General features: G+C 38.1%; 4 protein-coding genes across 5 annotated transcripts; 2 read left to right on the forward strand and 2 right to left on the reverse strand.

The window, feature by feature from the left end:
* Nucleotides 1-354: 354 nt before the first annotated feature.
* Nucleotides 355-5,811, reverse strand: slc24a1 (solute carrier family 24 member 1). The gene is made up of 9 exons (XM_067502159.1): nucleotides 4,789-5,811; nucleotides 4,118-4,177; nucleotides 3,721-3,829; nucleotides 2,407-2,487; nucleotides 1,992-2,080; nucleotides 1,582-1,836; nucleotides 1,416-1,505; nucleotides 971-1,137; nucleotides 355-863 (listed from the first exon to the last, which is right to left on the reverse strand). The coding sequence occupies exons 1-9, from the start codon at nucleotides 5,809-5,811 to the stop codon at nucleotides 614-616; spliced, it is 2,124 nt and encodes a 707-aa protein (XP_067358260.1). The 3' UTR covers nucleotides 355-613.
* Nucleotides 5,812-7,096: 1,285 nt separating this feature from the next.
* ints14 (integrator complex subunit 14) lies at nucleotides 7,097-13,225 on the forward strand. The gene is made up of 12 exons (XM_067502633.1): nucleotides 7,097-7,153; nucleotides 7,569-7,855; nucleotides 7,945-8,052; nucleotides 8,214-8,369; nucleotides 8,990-9,108; nucleotides 9,204-9,346; nucleotides 9,438-9,530; nucleotides 9,912-10,056; nucleotides 10,206-10,339; nucleotides 10,621-10,739; nucleotides 11,070-11,135; nucleotides 11,233-13,225. Exons 2-12 carry the CDS (start codon nucleotides 7,634-7,636, stop codon nucleotides 11,464-11,466), a joined length of 1,539 nt encoding a protein of 512 aa, XP_067358734.1. The 5' UTR covers nucleotides 7,097-7,153; nucleotides 7,569-7,633; the 3' UTR covers nucleotides 11,467-13,225.
* Nucleotides 12,128-16,536, reverse strand: hacd3 (3-hydroxyacyl-CoA dehydratase 3). Its single transcript, XM_067502634.1, has 11 exons — nucleotides 16,324-16,536; nucleotides 15,451-15,493; nucleotides 15,291-15,364; nucleotides 15,028-15,192; nucleotides 14,820-14,865; nucleotides 14,443-14,553; nucleotides 14,227-14,354; nucleotides 14,003-14,115; nucleotides 13,326-13,432; nucleotides 12,373-12,504; nucleotides 12,128-12,264 (listed from the first exon to the last, which is right to left on the reverse strand). The coding sequence occupies exons 1-11, from the start codon at nucleotides 16,399-16,401 to the stop codon at nucleotides 12,188-12,190; spliced, it is 1,074 nt and encodes a 357-aa protein (XP_067358735.1). The 5' UTR covers nucleotides 16,402-16,536; the 3' UTR covers nucleotides 12,128-12,187.
* Nucleotides 16,537-16,542: 6 nt separating this feature from the next.
* Nucleotides 16,543-22,431, forward strand: ppcdc (phosphopantothenoylcysteine decarboxylase). Of its 2 annotated transcripts, XM_067502635.1 has the most exons (5): nucleotides 16,543-16,834; nucleotides 18,277-18,372; nucleotides 18,658-18,786; nucleotides 18,900-19,068; nucleotides 21,508-22,431. In XM_067502635.1, the coding sequence occupies exons 1-5, from the start codon at nucleotides 16,691-16,693 to the stop codon at nucleotides 21,594-21,596; spliced, it is 627 nt and encodes a 208-aa protein (XP_067358736.1). In that variant the 5' UTR covers nucleotides 16,543-16,690; the 3' UTR covers nucleotides 21,597-22,431. The 2 variants fall into 2 exon arrangements, with proteins under 2 accessions (XP_067358736.1, XP_067358737.1); XM_067502636.1 differs by lacking the exon at nucleotides 18,658-18,786.
* Nucleotides 22,432-24,356: the final 1,925 nt, after the last annotated feature.

The following is a 24,356-nucleotide window of genomic DNA, read 5'->3' on the forward strand; positions in this document are numbered from 1 at the left end:
GGGAAATAATGCATACGCTAATAACCAAAACATAATTTGATGTCTACATGCTGTTTACACTATTTGACAATATAAACAATGTTTATGGAGTATTATTTATCATTTGTAACACAAATACTAATTTGTATGATTTTTACATAAAAAAAAAAAAAAAAAAAAAAAAAGAAAAGAAATCAAATTTCTTCCCTGGTTGGATCTATAGTTTGCTTTCATTTAGGAATAAACATGTTGATTCTATGTGTGCAAGGTTTTTTCTTTCCCAAAGTAACTGCCATGCCTTTTAAAAAAAATGAATGTGCCTAAACAAACTGCAAATTCAAGCAAGGCAAGGTTCTGCTTTGTAGCATTCATTATGAATGCTATAAAACAGTTAGTTAGTGTTTACTTATACAAAATTCACATATAGAAACATACATTTTCCAAAATGTGTACATATATCTCTAATTTAAATCTGTTGAAGTGTTTTTTTCCATTCTTTTACTGCTATAACTGCAAAATCTTGTCTATGTTAGACATTAGCTCTGCATCTCCTTGTGAAACAAAAAAAAGTTCATGGGAAAGCTGCAGGTCAGTTTTGCTTCAGGTCACAAGTGAAGAGAACAAGTTCACATGTTCAGATGGAGATGGGGCAGACAATGATGCGATCCTCCAGCATCACACTAAGCACCAGGAAGATGAAGTAGAGAAGGAACATGGTGAAACCCAGCACCTTATTCATCTTCCACTTACAGGATGCAATGGAGATGATGACAAAGAGGAGCATGAGGAAGAGCAGCACAATAGCACAGAATAGTCCATTGCTGCTGACAGCCACTGGAGCCAAACTGTGGATGGATGAGTAAAGGAGCCATGGGACTGGTAGGCTTTTAAAACAAAGTCAAAGAGCAACAAGCACAGAACATTAGATGAATCACATAAATTCACCAGTATTTCTTTTTCAGTTGTGACACATGAGGCTAGAGAGGCTCACCCCACAGTGATGTCAAAGATGTTACTACCCACAGAGCTGGACACAGCCATGTCCCCCAGGCCTTTACGTGCCACAATTACACTGGTAATGAGGTCGGGGATGGATGTCCCTGCAGCCAGTATAGTCAGGCCCATTATCTCCTCTGAGATGCCAATGGTCTCACCCACCTACAAAGACAGTGCAGGATGCAGAGTGGTTGGAAATTTACTTTCATATTTATCTCAACATAAATGATTCAGGACACAATCTGAAAATCGCTTTCAAAACGTATTACCTGACTAAGGGCTTTCCTTTTTCTTTCATACCTGAATTCATTTCTACTTCGCTTTCAGTTTACAACAGTCTTTATGAAAGCAGCATTGTACCTGTGTGTGTATAATCAGGAAACAAGACAAAGGACCTCAAATCTCATTGAAATCTAAAAATTATTCCTATTGTCACAGACCTGATGGGCCCACCACACCATGAGGTAGGAGAAGACAGCAATCCACACAATGGAGCCCAGAAATGTGACCACAAAAAATCTTCTGGATTTCTATAAGAAATTATGTAAAATCAAAACAGAGAAATTAGATAACACAGCTGATTTCTGAGATGTATCCGGGTCCTACCTGGTTTCGCACGTCAGGAACTGTGAGCCACAGAGGAAAAACTATGGGCAGCAGAAAGAGATAGGTGGCTTGTTTACGTAGTGTATCAGGCCACTCTAAAGACAGAGGCTCATCTTCTTTCTCCACTTCCTCTTCCTCCTCCTTCTCATCATCGTCATCGTCACTGGAATCACTGCTGTCCTTATCGCTGTCATCTTCATCACTGTGGGAGTCTCCTGAGTCTCCTGACCCATCCTCTCCTGCAGGCACATCTTCCTGAAGTGTTGGGGACAGATCAGTGGAGCAAAAAGAGGAGTAAAAGGAAAGACTAAGGAAGTCTAAAGAGCCTGTACAGTGACTCTTACATAGACAGGTATCAAAGATTGACTTCTGGGCTTTTTGATAACCACCAGGACATGGTTGGAGAGTACCTTCTTGTCCTCTGGCTGCTCCTGCTTCTCTGTTTCTTTGCCTGGGGCAACCTCTGGCTCTTTTGCCTGCTCATTTTTTTGTCCACCATCTAGAAAAGGATTCCGAGAAATTGACTCACAATTTTACTCGTTCAACTATCTAAAAAAGGCCAGGTGATTTCTTTTTAAATTAATGCTTTCAGTCATGTCACATGGAGAGATTAAGTTATCTTGATGTGGCAATAGAGTTCAAAACCTTTTAGATGATTTCAGTGTTGTAGAGGGAATGAAGCATATAATCTTACTGCACTCACCAACCCTATTAGACTTATTCAGTCCACACTCTGAGCTATTTTGTCTGTGTGATTTAATGTAAAACCGCGCATTGCAGCCCAGTTTGATAAAAGGCATCCGAAGTCACATACTTTCATGTTACCTTCACTTTTGTCTTGAGTTTTGCTTTCTGCCTTCCGTCTAGCCACATTACTCAGAGTCTCAGCCTTATCCTTAAATTTCCCTACGAACAATCAAACAAGCAAAAACAAACTTAGAATCTTGTTATAAATCACTAAATGTTTAATAATAATTTGAGCAATTTTTAATTCTATATTAAGTATGAAGGATAAAGAATTCATTACAGCACTCAAAACGTAGGCATAGAGCAAAATGTAGGCAGTTAAACATCAAAAACAGCACCAGTAGCAGAATTCTTTGTGCAGCACAGAGCGATGTCATGAGAGAAAGAATGAGCCTATCAAAGGAACTACCCAAGAGGGGCTGCGTAGTACAAGACAACATAGGATCTCACTTCTCTTCTCCACTGAAAACCCATTATATTTTGTATGAGTTATACAGTTTCGAATGGACAAATACTCTGCTTAAATGCTACACAAACCTCAGGAAACCATCATTTCTAGCAGATGTTGATCACTGCAAATATCTATTTGACATTATCATTATTAGTGAAATTATTTCAATCTTTGCTTCAACATAGTCAACATATGTTCGAATCACAAAATCATGCCTATCTCCCTTAGTGTGGCATCGCATTAAATTTTGTGAGACTCAAATCATAATGCATTTTCTGGTCACTGGCAATCTCAAAGAACACAGATAAAGGGAGTGGGCTGCTAGTTGTTGTCCAGGTTGTATAAGCAAATTCAAAAGCTGATTATTGTACTCAAGTAGCAGTGTATTTGTCGCTCCAAGGTCAGAGAGATGACCAAACCAAGAGCGAGGACCACAGGTGCACAAATAGAACATACATGGCAAGAGAACAAGAAACTGTGAATATTGCTGCAACATGATGCTTGTAATCTCTTTACTATAGAGCTAAATTTACTATTAATCTAATCTAAGAAAAAAAAAGAAACTTTAGGAAAGCTGTACAGAAGCATACTATGGATATCACATGTCTGTGTTCTAACAGAAACATTACGAGATTTCATAAAATAATTTATTTTGTGTTGAACACTCCCATGTTGACCAAAACCATTACTTAGTGTGTCCATAAATCTTTTTTATAATTCCCTATGGGCATATAAAGGATCCCTCCATAGACTGAGGTAGGATTTATCTGCTTATTATCAATCTGGACTTAGCGCTGCCTCCATTTGCCTTCCACTTTGCTAATCCATTTTACTATGGAAAGGACATAGTCCCACAGTCATTTCAAAGACAGATAATCAATTTAGCATTTACCAGCAGTTGTCAATCATCAGATTTGTTGTGACCGTGATGTGGTACTCACCTTCTCCTAGAGGGTCTAATGTGTGAATCATAAGTTGGAAGATGGTGTTTCTCATGGTGCTGTTGTGTAAGGAAGCTGAACTTCCCCCTCGCTGAAGGGATGGCTTCAACTGGGGAAAGACATGTCTGTCGTCAGCTACTCATAATCACCTACAGTGACACATCACTGATAAACAACTATGTTAGTGGAAATCAGATGTAGCTTTGTTTTTACATGTGCCCATGCTTAAAAGGGGGTGGGAGGGATTGAAACGATGCTATGATGAACAGAACTGTCAAAACGTAAGGAAGACGTGAAATTACAAGCATATATGTGATCAAAAATGAATTGTGATCACCTTATATATATATATTTCTTTTTGCTGTAGTGCATTCATTTATTTATTTCAGCTTTTTACCTTTAACCGATTCTTGTCGTCTGGAGCAGGAAGAGCATTATCTTCACCTTTCCCATTTGTCTGCATGCAACAATGGTATTTCAGTGATCGTCATTCATTGGTCGAGACATAACAAAGTTCTTTCAGCTTACCATCAATACAAAGTGTACATGTCAATCTTGTACATTGCTGTTTCACACATTGCACACTCTGGGTGTTTGTCATTTCACTATAATGTTGCCACTGCATCCCATTACCACTAAAACTATAGTCTAATATACTTTATGGTGTGAAACTGAATATTCAACAGATGAAGTAATTATTTGTGCTCCTTGACCTCCTCCTCAGATCTAGCAAAATTCCCAGTTCAACAAGAGCCCTGAGTGGGAACAAATACTGTTTTACTTGGTGTAACAGAAGCCTCATTCACATATGCAAGAGGCGTAAGGTTAACAGTATCTATTGCTACAGTTTGGACAAATCTGTAGCTCCTCAAAGGATTAGTTTGCTGTGGCCGATGACCTTTGGCGCACTAAGGCATTTGGTAGTATGATTTCACAATTTTCCCAGGCTTTGCTTATAACCCCACAAGAGGAAGTGAAGATACTTTTTTGCAAATTTAAAATGAATGAGGTGGCAAGAATCGCCTCTTCTTATAATGCAAATCACTCCACTGACTCCACTGTCCTTACCTTTTCAGGTTCCTCCAAAGCAATAACTTTGACAAAGTTCTTGTGTTTGTGGAGTTGGGTCTTGAAGGCCTGCTCTATTTGCACATTGAACTTCATAAAAATCACATAAAGAGTGTAACCAGCCACTAGCATCATGCTCTCCCACCACATTATGACGTTATCCAAGAAAAAGATTATAAGTAAGATGAGGTAAAAAATGTAGAAGGATACATCTCTAAAAATTGGCCACCAGGTTAAATGAAGTACCTCCCGAGAAAACAAAGCACACATTCCAATTACAAACAAAATGTTGAAAACTGCTGAGCCAACTATTGTGCCAATACCAACATTGCTGTGGGCGATGAAGACCCCTATCAAGGAGGTAAAAAGTTCAGGAGCAGAACCTCCAGCAGCCATGAATGTGGCTCCCGCCACATCATCAGAGATGGCTAACTTGTCTGTTATCACCCCCAGCGCAGGAACAAAGAACTCATCACAAACAATTGCAAGTGACACGAACATGTACATCATCCCAATAATGTGGAGGGCCACCCAGCCTCGTCTGCGGTCTTCAATTGAAAAGATATCTTCTGGGTATTCACCCTTAATATGTTGATCTTCAGCGGGAGAAGCTGGAGTGATGGTGGTTACAGGAGGAGCTGGATCTGGTGCTGGTGTCTTCTGTGGAGTTTCAGGGGCAACATAGATGCAATGCACAAAAGTCTGGTTTGTGGTCGGCAATAGTGGAGATTCGGTGGGGATAGATGATGTATCTGTATGATTTACCACATGCATCTCAGATGCTGCTTGATCTGTGGGCTCATATGTTGCAGTGAGAGGTTTTTCCAGCCCTTGAGTCTCTGCTGTAACCTCGTCATTCAACTCTGTTGAACCTTCCCCAAAGTCCTCTCCAATCTGAGGTATTGGCAAAGGCTCGTGCAGTTTGGCACTGATGGTCAGCTGGTACAAGGTAAAGAGAAAAACCCCAGAGAGAAGAAAAAGAATTCTGTTCAGTTGCAGCCGCTTCCTTCTTGTACAATACATTTTCCTCCAAAACAGTGTTGCAACAGGCTATGTTGAATTAAGTTGCATAAAAGGGGGTTGGTAGAGGACGTGTCCAGTTCTTTCCCCAGCAGACCATGGGGTGATAGAATCCAAAACTTCAGTGCTGAGATTCATGTCACATTCTCAACTTCTTGGGAAACCCAACCTATTGTAAATGAAACATCAGAAAAAGGAAATATTAGAGATTAAGTGATATTTAGGCAGCAACTGGCAACCTAGTAGTGTACGTCTGAAAGCATTAAAATTGATCGTACCACTGCACATCTTACACAACTGTCTGTCATGGCATTGACAAGGCAATTTTGAAAATGACCACTTTTTCACACCTGAGTGTAAGAAATCAACAGACAAAAAAAATCCAAGCAAAAGCAAATGCACAGACAAACAAAAACTGGATAATAACATAGAAATAGCGTTATGGTATTTTGGTGAGGGGCTTGTTAATTTCCTCATCCACTGCAAAGAAAGCAAACAAAACTTTGCAATACGATCACAAATGCAGATTTACCATAAAATGAATGTCTTGCAAAGTCAGGGTTGCAAAAGTCTCCAAAAGTAGATTTCTGCAGCTGGGTGCTGTGGCACATAAGTTCAATATGTTGCCAGTGGCCAAACGGGTATGTAGGACACATGGCAAGTCTTCACAATGGATCAACATAATGCCTAATACCTGAAGTCTTCTAAGAGGATTATGTGCAATGTATCACTCTCTCTTTATCATGAGCCTACGTAGTAATATAGAATTTAAAGCAAGTTCAATAAATAGTGTAAGTCTATGACTTACAGTTGATAAATGTAGGAAATGCACACGTGAAATTGCGATGCTCCCTCCTGAGTTTCCACCAGAGGAGTGTGAAAAAAATCTTGTATGCATTAATTGGGAAAAGGTAATTTTAAAGTGCGCTGCTATCATCTGGACTAAAATGTAGTGTACTTAATACATGAATGAATTCGTTAATGGTGTTTAACATTAAGTTGTTTTGATGTAGCGCCCTCCCTAGGCGGTTAGGGGGTGAGACAATTCGTTCGATACCCTAATATATACCCATATATTTTGTCTGGCCCCAGGATTTACGAAAATGAGGAGTTAGATTTTGTTTTTCAGCGGAAATCACTATTTGAACTTTCACCCAAACCCTTAACTTAAAATCAAAATGTAAATAAGCCAGTAAAGATATTGTTGACATTTTTTCAGCAGATGTTTATGTACATGTTCAGCACAGTCATAAATCACATAGGAACTATTAAGTGCACAGATGTCACCCGGACGGAAGTAGTGATGCACGTTACAACACAAACGCTGGGAGTAAAACACTGAATGGCACGTATATAGCGAGTTTTATTTATTTCTTTGTGTCATATTCATTTTATAATTTAACTTATGGATAGTTAACTATTGATATCCATTAATTGTAGCTGGGACATTTGATCCCTTTGGTCTTTTGGTGTTAACGTTGCAGAGAGCTCGTGAAATTTAGCCGAACAGCCAACATGAGCTAGCAGTGCTTTGCTTCTGTATGCACTTTTATTTTGCTTTTATCATCATTGAAAGTTGATGTTTGAAGTGAACCAACTCTGGTATAACACTGACTATTGTAGAATATGCCTGTTTTAGCATAATATGCTAAATGACTGATGAACGAGCCTTTAACATGCTTTGCCTAATCAGCATGATAAGCTACTAAGCGCTAAGTTTTGTTTTGTTCTCACAAGATAATTTATTTTCTTTTCTCCAGCGGGAGGACGTTGGATGTTACTTTAGGTCCATTGTGTTGTTGGGAATCGATATAAACACCGAGTCATGCCTACTGTGGTCTTAATGGACGTGTCTTTGTCTATGACACGACCAGTGTCCCTGGATGGCAGCGAAGAGTTTCAGAGGAAAAATCTGGCTGTGCACGGACTCAATATGTTGTTTGAACACATGGCCTCAAACTACCGCCTGGAGTTTACGTCGCTGATGGCCTTTTCTTCTCTCTGGGAGCTCTTGGTGCCTTTTACCAGAGATTACAATGCATTGCAGGTGATGTGTGCCTCGTGACAATTTCCTGAGGAAATAGAAAAAAAAATCAAAGTTTGGAATTATCTAATAATTGTCTCTTGTCTGTACAGGAGGCTCTGAGCAACCTGGAAGACTATGACAAAACTTGTATTGAATCGGCTCTTCATGGAGTTAGTAACGTGGTGCAGCAAGAATGGGGCAGTGCCTGTCCGTGTCAGGTACTTTATTACTTATAACTTTAAACAGTGTCATCACATCTCCGAAATAATCATTTAGATATTAAAGCTTGTGTATGTTTCTGTGATGTGATTTCTGCTTTCTGTGCATCTCTGTTGTTACATGGGATTAAGTTTAAGTACATTCCTGTTATGTCCTGTAGGTGGTGTTGGTTACTGATGGATCTCTTGGGATTGGAAAGGGTTCCCTTCGACATTCCCTGCAAACACTGAAGCAGCGTGGGGATGACAAGAAGTTCCCACTCCCTTTCCCTTTCCCTACCAAACTGTTCATCATGTGTGTAGCCAATGCAGAAGAGGTACCATTTCATGCCTTTTGTTTCTATGTACTTCTATCTTAATCTGAAGTCATCCAGTCAGTCAGACACCAGGCAACCAGAAGCAGCTGGTAAGAAACAGGATCTAAGGCTGCTGTTTTTACTGGGCCATTATATCCTGGCACTTACTGGCACAGACAGTTACTCAGGTTATAAATTGGGTTAAAGAAAATGTTGCTTAAGAATTCTGACCCCTTGACTTTTTGCATTCCTTATTGTGTTGTACCTTTTAATTTTGAATGGGAATAATTGCATGTTTTTCATTAATGTAAACTACGTAACACATAATAACAAAATCAAGAATTTCTTACATTTATTAACTTTTAAAAAAAGTAAACATTACTGTGAAACCAAACAGTGGTCAGGTGCTGTTTGATTTAATCACCATAAGACACTTTAATTATAAATATTATATTGAACTTGGCTGTTCATTACTTGTATAGAATCCTGGTTAAATTAGATAAAATAAAATCACCAAAAAAAGTAATTTTATCTATTGTGTCTGCATCAATTTATAATTTAGGCATCTGGCAGTTTAGTGTTGTGGTTTAATAGCTTTGGTAGCTGTAATAAGTATGACCCTCAGTCTTCGATTATTGCAGTTACAGATGACTGATGCTATGGATAACTTGGAGGAGCTACTTCGTCTCAGTGGGGGGGATGGACAAATCTTTACCACGGAGGGTCCACTTTGCATGAAGAGTGTACAGGCCATGTTTGGGTATGGCTATTGCTGTGGTAAACAATTGTACCTGTTTATGTTTTCGAGGATTCTTAAGGCCCCTTTTGGAAGATTACATCTTTGTGTGTTTACAGGAGGCTGATTGATTACGCCTACTCTCCTTTTCATGCTGTTCTGCATTGTGGAAACCTGTCCTCAGATGTCCAGGTGTTTCCTCGGCCTGAGCCTGTTGTGGTGGACGAAGAGGTGGAGCCCATGCCCCGAACAGTCAGCACAGGTACCAAGCGGGCTCCAAATTTCATAATTGAGAGTTTGATATAAAAAATGTTTTGTTCAAACAAACCATTATTCTGTTATGTGTGTTTCAGATCTGGAAATTGTGGGCTTTATTGAAATCGCTGATATTTCCAGTCCTCCTGTGATATCAAGACACTTGGTACTGCCTATTGCTGTAAACAAAGGTTAATATATTTGTTAGTATTAGTACATCTTTGTTGTGTTCTTTGACCTGCATTGTATACTCCCACACTAAAATGTGTTTTCTGCTTGTAGTAAAAACTGTTAATTACAGTTTATATTCAACAACATGTATTGCTATAAGGACATCTCAATTAGACAACCTGTAATATAAACTTAAGATAAAATTAATAGAAAATACAAAAAAGCAGCTACTAATGTACCAGAGAGCTTAATATATACCAAATCCCAATTATTAATGAGCTTATTGATTCGTTTTTGACACATTTAAAAAACAAAACAAAAAGCAGATCAATTTATTGTACAATACCTGATTTTAGGGTGTTATCAATGTGTTGATTTTTCTTTACTTCATTTGATTTTAGAAGTGGATGACGTGGGCACAGGGGCTACAGACGAGCTTGAGGAAGAACCCTCTGCCAGTCAAATGGCAGGCAAAAGTCCAAACTTTTGTGTACTCTTGCATGGCAGTTTGAAAGTTGAGGGCATGGTGGCACTGGTCCAGTTGGGGTAAGATTTAACAAAGCTGTTTATGTTACATATTTTACATGTGTTATTTACAAAATTTTGGGCACTTAATTATGAAGATATTTGCACAGAAAAACAAGGTAATACATTGCATTAAGAAATTGCCTAAATTTAGTTTGCTTGTTTCTCAGGCCAGAGTGGTATGGCATGCTGTACTCCCAAGCAGACAGTAAGAAGAAATCAAACCTGATGATGTCACTGTTTGAGCTTGGCGCAGAACCTCTCCCTTGGCTAGGCAAGATTTCACATTTGGGTCCAATCTCAGGTGACTTCTCACAAACTTGTTTTAGTTTTCAGTTGCTGTATGTCTAAGGGGTTTGTTCTGTCATAGTGTGGATAAAATTCTCTGTGCTTGGGATGTAACTTAAAAGACCTTAACCCATGTACAGGTAAAGAAGTGTTTGTTCCTAGAGAGCAAAAGCCTCTGTATATGTACATAATCAAGCAGTTAATAGTTAAGTTTTATTACAAAGATGGGCCTCTTTACTTTAATTCGGTGAAAACCTGGATTCACTTTGCAATTATATTATTGTTTTCATATTTCAGAAGCTGCTGAAAATCCTTATGGAGAGGATGACAGTAAAAGTCCTTTTCCTGTGCAGCCACCAGTTAAACGAAGCTATGCCCAGAATGTCACTGTTTGGATTAAGGCCAGTGGACTACAGGTACAGTTAATTCAATGCATCAAATTAGTATTTTCAGAAGAAAGTCAGCATTTGGTGAATACTTGTACAACCCCAATATTTTCCATGAAATGGTAAAAATTTCTGAGTTTTAACATCTGATATGTTGTTTATGTTCTGTTGTGAATAAAGTAAGGCTTGATGAATTTTCCAAATCATTGCCTTTTGTTTTTTTAGTTATTTGCATTTTACACATCTTCCCAACTTCTTTTGAATTGGGGTTGTAGTAGTAAATTCTTGAATCAACGTTCAGTTTAGGACTTCAACAGTGTTTCTTACAGTAATAGTGTTATTTGTGGTGTTATTTTACAGACAGATGTCCAAAAGATTCTGAGGAATGCAAGAAAATTACCAGATAAAACTCAAACCTTTTATAAGGTAGGCTTTACTGAAAACTGCTTGCATTTAAAAAAAAAAAAAAAACAGCCAATCTACCATTTTTCTATAAAAATGTAATTATTTCAAAATCTGTCAGGAACTGAACCGTCTACGGAAAGCTGCCTTGGCTTTTGGCTTCTGGGAGCTCCTGAAGGGAGTGGCTGATCTGCTGGAGAGAGAGTGCACTTTGTTGCCAGACTCTGCCCATCCGGATGCTGCTTTCCAGCTGTCCCATGCTGCACAGCAACTAAGACTGGCCAGCACTGGTGATTCCCAGTATGCTGCTTTTGATCACAACATTGTCCCCATGCACACTGACTTCTCAAGCTGAGTTTGAAACGTTTGAAAAATGAACTCCAAAATATAATCCTCATCCTGTGTGGACCACACTGGAGACAGCACAGGATGTATGCTGAATGATGTGTAAAGGAAAATGTTAAAGTGGCAAACCTGGGAAATGAAATGACTTGATATTTGCATTCAAAATCCAGGTAACTTTTAATATTTGGGCAGAGTGAGAAAGGAATGCACATTAAAAGACTATAGTTGAAGATTACGGGGCATACAATGCTCTCTGGATTATAGCAGTCCCAGTATATTTTTCCCTGAGGTTTATGGAACAGTTAAAAAATATCTGGAATCACTTTTGTTCTATTTCAATTCATACACCAATTCCTGTATGACTGGCAAGAGCAGGATGTCCTGATCAGTGCGTTACACCAAAAATACTTTAAAATACTCAAAAGGAAAAAGAAACACGATCTCAAGTTCTATGGCTTACTACAACTCCCTGTTAATCTACAAATCACAGTCCATTTTAAGAGAAGTTGATACCAGTAAATAACTGAATGCAGACTGCATTCATTAAATACTACAATTGCACCATGAAAGGAAATCATTTCAGTGCAAGCAGATAGGCTGTGGGAAAAACAAAAAACAAAAAAACTTTTCATAACGTAGCTGATGTGATAGGACCATGGTTTATCAGTATCGTTTAATTTTTCCCCCGGCAGGCAGCCAGGGTGTTTGAGGATCACTGTTGATGCTAAAGCTCAATTTGCTTTCCTCTTCTTGGTATGGAAACGCCTCTTCCTCTGCTTGTACAGATGACGAAAGTTGATATATAATCCTAAAAGGGGGGGTGGACATTTAAAGGGTTTATCAACAAAATGCTGATATTTAAACTGTATATTAGAACAGAGATTGATATGATGATTTTTTTATCTGGACAACTTACCTAGAAACATGAGAACAAGATAAATGTGCAGGACGTAAGAGAAGCTGATGGAGGTACCAATGACCTTTGGCAGAGGAATGCTGAAGACTTTGGTCTCGTCAAAGATTGGAATGGACTGTATCACAGCAACAGCTATGAGAGATTGACAGAGGAGGTACATTTCATATTTGTGGGTAAAGATGTAGAGGAGGTAAAAAGTCTGGTTTCACCAGTTTTCGGATGACCTGATCTTTCCTGTGTTTAATAATCTACTCAGAATCAATCACATCTATGTAACCCCAATTCACGCAGGTTGTCTGTCTTACTCATTTTCAGCATATCGATTACTATGCACTGACAAAAGTTCACCACGAGAGAATCTCTACAGCATACTGACTTGCCGCTCAGGAGATTGCCGATTAATCCATTATTAAAGCACAGTACGAAGAACTTGAGAGGCACAAACCCCTAATTGTGCATAATTTTTTCTTATGTACTCAATGTAAGGATACCAATTTCTTCTGTGTACCATCTGTGTGTTGGAGGATGGGTCATACAGAGAAGCAGTGGTTTGTACAGCAAATTTCCCATAGTTATAAATAAACAGTACCAGCAGGGTCATCATGGCCCCTGCTTTCAGAACATTATAACTAATGGAATTAGGCCATATGCCTCTGCGGGATGTCATGCATTTAGATTATGAGGTTATGTTGGCAATGCCATGTGTGGATTGTGTCAACCACCCCCAACGACTTAAAGGGTAAAGGGTATAAAACCTTCTCCTAGTTCTGTGTTCCTTAATTGAGGACAAGAAAACTTGGTTCGGTGTGTTATTTATGTGTCTCTATGATGTATTAAACATTCAACCTCTCTGCCTCTTCTTTATCAGTGTTTCCAAAGATTAATTTTGTGAGGCTTAGAGGCAAAATAAAATCCCTGGGAAAATTAATTCTGAAAAAAGAGAAGAACCTCACCTTCAGCCAATACACCTAATGGGTACAGTGGTATCCAGATGGTGTACCGTAGCCAGGTGAGGGTTTTCCACTCTGTATTGAAACAGCCCAGCATGTAAAATGGATACCTGAATTTAGAGCACATTGTTAGTTTTAGGCAGGATAAACAAGTCAGATTGCTACTCAACTAACAAAAACTCCAGGAAACTGTAATTGACCCACTGGTTTGTTGATTAAAAATAAATTCTAAACCTTGGAGGTTTCCATCTTGTATGTTTTACAACATCAAATCCATCAGCTGATGGTTACAAGAACATTTCGAAGTCACTTATTATCTTTCTGAATCTGATTAAATCCATTATATGAAACAGATGGAAGATGGGACAGGTATAAATCTACCTAGACTGTAATTGGTTGTCTTTAAAAACGCACTAGTGAGTGCAGCCACCAAGACACATGACTCCTCGGAAGAAAAACTTAAGTAAACAGATGCAAGTAAATGCACAATTCTTTAAAATATTTACAATTTTAAAAGGCACAAACAAAATAAATTGTCCACATTGTCATTTGACAGCAGAAGTCTACTCAAAGAACTGCTGGTGTGGTTTAAAGAATACTGATGCTGTAAATATAAATTATTATAGATTATTATTAAATTATTAAATTAAAGAGCAATGTCAAGGCAGAGGTTTGCGTACCTAAACATCTCGATGGCACTCCACAGATAGAAAACAAAAAACACAACTGGCCGGTGGTGCATTTCCTCCAAACTACCAAAAATGATGAAGAGGATAAAATTCCTTCCAACCACCTAGTATAAGAACAAAACCCACAAAGGCACTTAATTTGTGGTTACACTTCATATTTACTGGCATTTAATCCGTGATCCTATACACCTAAGCTCTGGAAGAACTCCCCATACCTGTATAAGTGTTGGAGAAACACCTGTTCTGACAACACCAAACGCAGCATTGAGGACCTCTACCGTTGCCAGGATTTGGCAGAAGAACATTACATCCGAAATGGTATGAAATGTGTCATAGAGAGAATCTGAAACAAGAGTTTGGTTATAAATTACCAAATTTTAGTAAAGTAATTGATCGAGGAAGGAAAAACAAAACACATGACACTTTCTTACCTTGGCCAAAGATAAAGAGCCGCACAGTCATGTTGACAAAGATCCATGAAAAACCGAGGAACTGTACCAGGTTGTAAACAAACAAATATCCTGTTTTTAGGCTGACAAAACCTGGTATTTCAAAAGAAATAGAACTAAATGTTAGGCAGACACTATTTGAACAAAACTTTAAAAAAAGGTATACTTTTAAAAATCATTCAGTCCTTTATCTGTAAAAAAAATGTTAGGGTTTAGAGAAGCAGCCATAGGTTGAAATAAAAGCCTTTTGGATTTTGGACATTTTAGACTTTCCAGTAATAACAATCGTTTACTTTTACAAAACCTTTTGAAATCACCAGCTGAAAAAGACATTTTTGGTCATAAAGATTTGGTCTCACCTTCCTCTTTACGTCGTGAAGCCTTTAGCCGGTTCCTTTTCTCCTCCTTTTTAAAGTTAAAAAGTATATCAGGTTTAGTTTTCAGTCTTTGCCTTTAGTATCAATAATACAACCTTAGCTGATATTTGGATAATGAAGTCTGCCATTAAGTATACATTTGTGTATAGAAAGATGTTGCAATCAGTTAAATACACAACTTTCATTTTACCTTTTCCCGGATCTCCATCTCAGCATCTGACTCGTCTAGCCATCGGTCAAAATCAGGTACCAGGAAGACAGGTTTACGCTCCTGAATGATCAATCTTTCCCACCAGCCACGCTGCTCCTTCCGCACAGTAATATTCACCTGCCGCTGCGTGGACTTGTAGCTTACCTAGGCAGATGTTAATTTGATTTGAGAAGTTGGAAAAATTAGAAGGCATAAGGAAGAGACAACAATATGTAATAAAGTATTTTAATTTGGATCTATACCTCTGGTTTTACTGGTAAGAGAAAATCCAAGCTGAACTTGTATTGATTTTGTCCTTTTGCACCATGGCCCTGGGCTGCACACAAAATGCAATTAAAAAGGTCACAAATCAAAAAATTAAAAAATATTTCCATCGCCAAATGAAGATTAAATTATTGTCACCTCTAAACTGAAGGATGTTTTCATGAACATGAACGGCAATATTCTGCAGAAAGACACAGAAAGTGAGCTTACTTCCTCCCACAGCCAGAATTTAAGCATCATTACTTCCTTTGAAAAATACCACTAATGCACAGACAATTATAAAATACTGAAAAGGATGACAAGATTAGACCTAAAGCAAATAAAAGTAAGATCAACATAACAATCATTAAAAAAAAAGATTAGTTAGCAGCCCTTTGTTAATCAAGATGATGTTCTTGTTTAAAGAAACTCTCAGGCAAATGAGCGGTTTCACACAGTCTGAACCATGATTCAGCTCTTGTTAATGGCACCGTATACTGAACACTGCACAGCAATATATGGCGCAACAGACAATGTAACTGCTATGTCTGTGTTTAGACGGGTGCAAAAAAAAAGTACAAGAGTCCGTTTTACAGCGTGCAGTTTGGGACAAGGTAGCGATAACTTATTTGGGTAAAGCAGTACCTGTCTCTGACTAACCCGAGTGATAATTACACTCCACCCCTACTTCAAGTAGAGCGATATTTATATTTATATTTATATTTAGCGATATTAACCCATGTGACTGACTGGGCTGGTTGGATCAACCTTGAAAATGAAACGCCTAAGCAGAGGGCGCTGTAATGATCAGCTATAACCTAGAGGGATCACTCTCTATCCATCATCCACGAGGCCTATGCAAGTTGACCAGCTACCACCGGTGTGGCGATGACAAGAACCTGCAACCAGCATTTGCCTTGTTTTGTATTTACCCTCACAGGAACAAACTGGGGCTGTAGTTAGTCTTAAAGTACTGTCCTTAAGCAATTTCCTGATGAGAAATTAGTTTGTGTTACACTTCGGTTGCCTCACCTGAGCGTCAATCAGCTCCACTCGCAGGTATATTTCTTCATGGCGCTGAGCCCAGTAAACGAGAGGTGTGAGTGCCATCGTTGTGTTTTTGCAAAGCCTTATATCAAACAATCATAAAACTAGTAGTAAATTAAATGGACTCTTATCTCCTCACACTAGCTAACCGACCTGGAAGTCCAAGAATATTCTGCGAGCGCGCACGCACGCCTTCTGTCAGCGTAGTGACGCGCTCGTGCCGGAGACGAACTCGTTGCTTGTGCCAATTGGCTGCTGGAGAATGTTTACGGAAGTGGGTAAAGAGGTACTCTGTGTAATCTCAGGTGCACGGCATGGTAGCTTGGGTGACTCTTTTTAGACATTTGTGAATATGCAGACAGAGGACCACGTTTCTGTTTTGAAAAATGATTTACAGAAATCTCAAGGGGAATTTTGTATCCTTATTGGTGTTACGGGAAGCGTTGCAGCCTTGAAACTACCCATCTTGGTCTCACAGCTTCGCCTTCTTTCTGGGGTGAGTTGCTTTATGTTTTTTTATATATTCACAGCCTGCTTTCAGTGGCCGCTTTCTTTGTCTGTCTCTGCATTAACGTTACAGCACCTGCACAACATAACACAATATATCTGTACCTTACGGTTTAGTTAGGCTAATCTTTACCACAAGATGGAGTAGATGTTTCAGGTGTTAAGTAACAGGTAACGTTATGCAGAAAAGCAAAGTCTTTAAAAGCATGGGGTTCGATTTAAACAAAAAATCTGCTAAAATGTATTGTATTTAAATATTAGCGGAGTGCAGCGTTTTTGATTGCCGGTCATTGGCAGCAATAGTCGTTTTAAAACTGTAAAGTATGCCAACGAACGGCGTCTGGTGGTCCCAGCACCACACAGAAGACACCAAGCAAAACTCTTCAGTGCAATGATCCCACGATGGTGGAACGAGCTGCCAAACTGCATCCTCAGCAAACTCAATATTCAAAATCCTGCTGGAAACAGAACTCTTCCTATGCACTTCAAAGCATCTGCTAAATGAATAAATGTAAATGTTATATGACTGCAGGTTATTTGGAGACCTTGCACACGTTTAAACTACAACTGAGACTCCTGCAACCGCAAATTGTGCTGGCCGACGTTGTCCAGTCGTCCGACGTTGTCCAGTAAACAATTGTAATTTTATTAAATGTGTTTGGTCACCATTCTCACCTTTTCAATGGATTGTTTGGCCAAATACATTTATAAATTAATATGAAATTGCATTTTAAATGGTGTTAACATGTAACAGTTAATAGAAACCCTAAAATACCCCTGCAAAACCTTAAAACACAGCTAAGCAGAAAAATCTTGTTATTACAATTCATTTATTAAGCTATTCAGTTATGGCTCTTTTTATTTAATATCTCACAAAGCACCCTTGGATTAAACTTGCATTACAGTGACTCAGCTGACTGAGCAGACTAGTATAGGCCAACAATGCATATTAATTAAGATCTATAAAGGCTCTCATTGGGAAACTAAAAAGAGAAGTGAAAACATACAGTAAGTATCGTAATGGGAGGTATGACACAATGTCTATTCCATTGTGAAATCTTTTTGTGACACATAAAACAAGGGCAGGACTATATGTATAGTTGGACTAGAGTCATGCAGCTGTGTTGGATTTGCTTAGCAATGCAAATATATTATAAAAACAAATTATGAAGAGAATTTAACTAATGTTTCACTCTGTAAACAGAAATATTGTTCTAAATAACAATTCCATGAGATGCCATTGATGGTGTTCCATCTGAGATGAAGTGCAATCTATACACATTTTACCATGGATTCTGCGGCCATTGTTAAAAAATGTAGGACACATAAAGCTAAAGATCAGTTACTTGCAATTTGTTTGTTTTTCTTATTAGTTTTCCATCTCCACCAGAAGAAAAAACTAATTACTTTAAAAAATAACTTTTGGTTTAGGTGGATATAAGAGTGGTGACCACAGAGTATGCCAAGCACTTCTACAACCCCGAAGAAGTTTCAACAAAAATCTACAGTGACAAGGATGAGTGGAAGGTAGCAATGAACTAATATTATGTTGTAAAAACACATTATTTACTTAGCAGTGCATCCATGCACTTTATTTGAAGTCTTTCCCTGCACTTGAAATTAAAATATAAAAGAATGACATTGTCAATGCCATGTCACTTGACAGCTTTCCAGTTGCTTAATATGTATTTTGAAACAACACATGCCTCAGAGCCAGACTATTGGGAAACCATGGTCTTATGTGTCAAGCATTCCAGAAAGGAAGTGAGTGTCTCATTGTTTGTGATGCCTCTAGTCTTTTCTTTGTTCTAGCTTTGGAGGCAGAGATCTGACCCTGTGCTACATATTGAGCTAAGGCGCTGGGCAGACCTGTTTGTCATTGCCCCCTTAGATGCTAATACTCTCGGAAAGATTGCTAATGGAATTTGTGACAATCTGCTCGTAAGAACCAGAAATTATTTTCTGATTAATTCTGTTATAGCAAATAATAAATTACTAAACATTACTTCTTTGAAATTGTTTCCAAGTAGTATTCGTTATTTTGTTATTGACAGACATGTGTGGTCAGAGCCTGGGATACCAGTCGACCTCTCCTCTTCTGCCCTGCAATGAACACAGCTATGTGGCGGCATCCCATTACAGCACAGCAGGTATCCAGACTAAAAGAGTTTGGATATGTGGAAATTCCCTGTATTGCTAAGAAGCTTGTGTGTGGTGATGAAGGTAGGTTTTCATATTAGCATACATTTCAATATTGATTATCTACCAGTCCTTACTTATATCTTATAAAATCTCACAGTATAGTGTGTAGACAGAAGTAGTGCACAGCAGTATGCTTTCAGTATAGAGAATGTTAAGTTATATCAGGTTGTGGTAACTCACCTTGGATGGGGGCAACATCTTGTGAGATATGCTAGGGTGATAATAGTGGGTAACCTGCATACCTTTCATTTTTTTTTTAAAAAAAAGGTGTTTAAATTGTTCAACTTTGATGAAGATAAGGCAAATGTAAGGCAGCACTCCTCTCCTAGGTAGAAAATAGGTAGAAAGGCGCTATATAAGTGCAGACCATTTACTGACCTTCTATGATAGCAGCACTGATCTACTGCAAAGACTTTTCAAAATCATGACAGCAAATCAAAACAGATACTTCAAGGTACCAACAGGGCAGGGGGATTCTCACAACATGACGCAGGAAACAAAAATTCAACATAGCATGACAGCAACTTCAGTTTCTCTATTAGCAGCAATTACAGTAGGAAAATGTTTCAGAAAGGAGTTTCAGTCCACGTGTGTAAGTGGACTGTTGCTCTTGACTCAAAGAGCTTTATGTTTGGGAACTTACATTATTAAACATTATATATTATGTTTGGGAAATTACATTATTACCAAAGCAGCCCATTGGCGAACTAGCTGATGTCATGTATGCACTTGAAAACACCAGGGTTTATTAATGTGACCGTGGGTTACAACTTTGGTTAGAGTAAAAAAAACACTAGTGCTGGTTCCTAGCATGCTGTATGGTATGCACTCTCATTGACTTCCAAGATCGTGATAGATAAATACCCATGCAGGCAAGACCGACGCACCCTCAGTCTGCATAAGGGTGAACAGTAACATCAAGACCATGGCTTGGCTCCAATAAAGGTTCAACTGCATAGAGTGATAAAAAAAATGCCAATTCAATAATTACTGTACATTCTGTAATAACAAAGGGCACTTCCTGAGTACATAGCCCCAGGTTAATAACAAACATAACTAGTGAGCAGAAGACTGCATGAATATATGGAAACAGCAAATGCCAATAGTGAGGGTGTTTTTGCATCAGCTGCACTTTGTACCAAGCTTTTTCAAATAATTGCTGACATAGTATAATGCCAACGATGTCATTCACATGTCATTTGCAGCTTAGCTGATTATATTTCTGATCAGCAATGCATTCACATCTTGATACTCACACATTTGCAAACCGTTCATATGCTGCAACTTCCTTACAAAGATGGTACATGCACTCCTAGTGCAATAATGTCGGGTAGTATAGAGTGTAGGTGTGTTTGAAGGTACTGTTCAGTTTAATTTGCACTTGCCAGTGTGCTATGTGGCCTTTATAGACTCTAGAGCATAGGGGTGTCACACTCTTCACAATTTCCCTTCATTGATCAATTCATTTGCTTTGTTATACAATTCAGAACTATAATCTGTATGTATCTTGCTTACTACAGTTCAGTTCAAAAAGTTTTAACATTAGCTGACTCTTTAGATGCCATGATAGCAACGATCTAATATTTTTTAGTTGGCCACATATCTAGTGCTTATAATTAGAACATGCTAAAGTCTCTAGATTAGCTTTTGATTATGCAATTTTATATGCAACCCATGCAAGCGTGTATTCCAAGAGAGATATCTGCCATAAGAAGTTATCCTGCTTTCATTAAAACAGGTTTATTTTCTAACAAATTCTAATTATGTTGGCTAAGGGATGAAGTGGGGATTTTTATCTTATTACGCCCATTAACACCATATTACTGTTTGATCAAAAACTGAACTGATAATGCTAATAGTTACTTAGCAACTCGGTCAAGTAACGGCTGTTATGCAAACAAGGTGCAGCAGAAGACAGAATGCTGTCAACAGTATTGCTTTGGGGAGAATAAATGTCTGTGAAAGTCAGTCTTCATGGAAATAAACAGCCTGCACATTTATTGTTCTGTTTAACACCTCAGTGTTAATACCAAATTACCTTTTAATATGCCAAGTAGTGGTGTTATGCCAATAGAGTCCACCCTTTATGTAGATAATACAGTATAAAATATTGATTGAACTAAATTCATTGTGTTTTATGGGGACCTTGATACAGTATTTTACTCTGATGACCTTTACTACTTGCATAAGCCGGTGTAAATGTGGGGAAAATGCCTGAGAGGAAATCACACAGATAAGCTTGCACACAGCTATAAATAATAAAAGGGCCTGTGAACAAAAATGTAAAAAATGTTCAAAGATTTAGACCAACCTTAAATCTCAAAGCAAAAGCCTATTAAATTCAAAGCTTTGTTTCGATGCAGTTGCAACATAATTTGAATCATTGCCTCTAGGTCACTGACTGATAAGTTATTCTTCCCTGCCGAAGGTGTTTGTGTAACCTGTTCTTTTTACTTGCAGGTATAGGAGCGATGGCGGAGGTATCGACTATTGTCAGTGTTGTCGAACAGTATATTAAGAAACCAGATGAGTCATTTCAGAAAAGATAAATGCCACATCATACTGTACAGACAAGCGGTGGAAAATAAACATGATGACTTCCAAATAAGTTTGTGTCATACCCCTCAAGGCTCTACACACCCATGGTAAACACATGATTGCTTTCACCTATTTTGCATAATAACCTTCCTTTGTATGGGCATGTACAGACTATATTTGATTGGCATCACTCTGTCTCTTCTGTTGCTTTTGTTCCATGTTAGGGCAGGACAACATGCACATTTACCCTTTGTATTAAAACTGATGATTGATGAACTCGATTTTTGGCATAGCTTGACCTAAACTCTGCCTCTGCAGTTTCATCAGCCAGAATCTGCAGAACCTTAATTTTTTGCCAGTATCAGCAGCTATTAAAGCTAAAATTTAAACTGTTTTGTTGCTAGGATTTTATCACACTAACAAAATGGGTGGCTCAGAAGAGAGAAAGTTCACATCAGCTGATTTTGCTGACAGATTTTGTGCCTTCTTTAAAAAGGTATTTCTTGCACTGATCCATTGATGCCTAAATATTGTGTGCTATTGTGTCTTTGGTAACAGAAAAGTCATTGTGAAAAGCGAAAGGAGGAACATGGAACATTTAAAAATACTATGTGCAGATAAAACTTTTAACCATGTTGTAAATGTATTCTTTTCTGAATAGCAAAAACTAGTTTTTTTATTTAAGTTTTATGAAGTATAACTCAAAATAACGTAATACCCCAATCCTGTAGTTTGTGAACCACCCACATGTTCTGTGTGCTTAAACCATGCTGTGACCAACATAATGCAATACAAAAAATGTTATTTATGTGTTTTAAAAAGTCATAAATTTCAATGTTAACAACATCCTTCTACTTTAAGTCAGTGGAAGTTGTCACGGAGCCTATGGGGTTAATTATGTGAGACAAAGCAGCAGAAATTCTTCTCCACAACGATGTTTAAAAGAGTGGCTTTAGTGCAGCAGCATATAACAAAGCTGTCAGCAGAGTTATAGATGCTTCAGAAGGGCCAGTCCTCTAGGAGCTCGTAGTAGTTTCATTTAAGGACTCTTACCGTATCAGCTCAGATAATATCATGCAACATTTTTAGAAAACATCATAAGAAAGACCAAGGAGAGGCACATGTGCTTCACACGGCTTTTCACCAATTGTTTTTTTTTAATTACGCAAAGCAAAAGTGATGAAACTCATGGGTTACATTAGGGTTAAACATTTTTGTCTTTTAAAAAAAGCTCCCTCCCCTACCAATGTGAAAAACACCGGTCTGGATTGTGTTAAGAGAAGACTGACAAGAGAACGTTGAACTAAACTAGACAAGGGTTTGTTTATGCTGTATTAGTGAGAAGAAGCAGAATGTAAAAACTGTCTGACTCTGAGGGACTATATTTTATCCCTATTCCTCTTTATCAGGCATATTTTATTGTTTTAGAGCACTCTTGAAAAAACAGACTTATTCGTGATTAAATGCATAACGCCTGAGCACTAAAATTTAAGTTAATTCTTCTTTTAAAACCAACATATAGACACTTATGCTGCTTCAGTTTTTCTGTGCTGTCAGATATATTTTATATCTTGGTTTATTTGTGTTCTCACCTAATCCACGGGAGGCGGGGGAAATTTGGTTTGCAAATAACCAGGGGCATTGTTACTGTTGGGTTGTCGAGGTTGCAGCACATGGAGCTGTGTGAATGGCTCCCCAAATGAAACGCATCCTTTCCTGAAACATAACTTGTCATGCTGCAATTGGCTACTGGGTGATTCTGTTAATGAGACCAGAGGCACATTACATCATCTATACTGACAAGTCTCACATACGAGTATCAGCAAGGCCTTGACAGTGCTGCGGGGGAGTGTGCAGCCTGCAGATTCACCTACTGGGAATAAAAACCCTGTTCTCACAACTAGGCATATCACTGAAACAGCAGATAAGCTGTGTACAATAATCAAATGTTCACTTTTCAGGACCTCCATGGCCATTTTAATACCTGTTTGTTAGAAACACAATTCCTTTCTAGACAGATTTAGGGATTATTCTAGTTGTGAATACACGAGATTCTAAAATAAATGCTCAGATTTATGAAGGTGTACATAACTAAACATAGAAATGATAAATCACTAAGTCTACAAGAGACTGACCGTGCAACATACCAACTGATCACATACCAGTCACATTACAGCCAACATTCTTCCCTGTCATAACAATTACCTACTAATCACATTGTTATTTGTTACTGAATTACATTAAGTGATTTTGTGAATTTCTTCTTTTGAATGATTATTATGATTATAATTCCCTCCTAAACATAAAAGTTGTTCAATCGTGTCATTAAAATCCGTCCCTGCTTTTTATCTTCAGATATTGGAAGCTTTATTTAATCTGATAGTCTTACTTACATCAACAGGGTTTTGAACATTAAACATTAATTAGACAAAATTTACAAAACAAGAATTCAACAGGATTCATGAGAAATAGATTGTCAAGCTTTACAAGGGGGGTGGAAGGAATTTAGCTGGAGTGTAGTTTGCTGCTCGTTGCTTACCTGAAACTAGTTCTGCAGTTAGTGAATACAGCTCATGGATTTTGTGAGTGGGGGTGAGGTGTGGAAGATTTAACAGTGGGATATGCTTAAAATAATACTCTGCTGTCATACTGAGCAGGCTGCTTTTTTTTTTTTAACCAAGAGTTTGGTGCTTTTAACTGCAGACAACACAAACAAAAAAGGACTTTGTTAGACAGTTCAAGTTAATTTGTAGAAAGTTGCATTAAATATT

The sequence above is a fragment of the Channa argus genome, chromosome 4, assembly GCF_033026475.1.
Source record: "Channa argus isolate prfri chromosome 4, Channa argus male v1.0, whole genome shotgun sequence".
In the NCBI taxonomy this organism is placed as follows: Eukaryota; Metazoa; Chordata; class Actinopteri; order Anabantiformes; family Channidae; genus Channa; species Channa argus.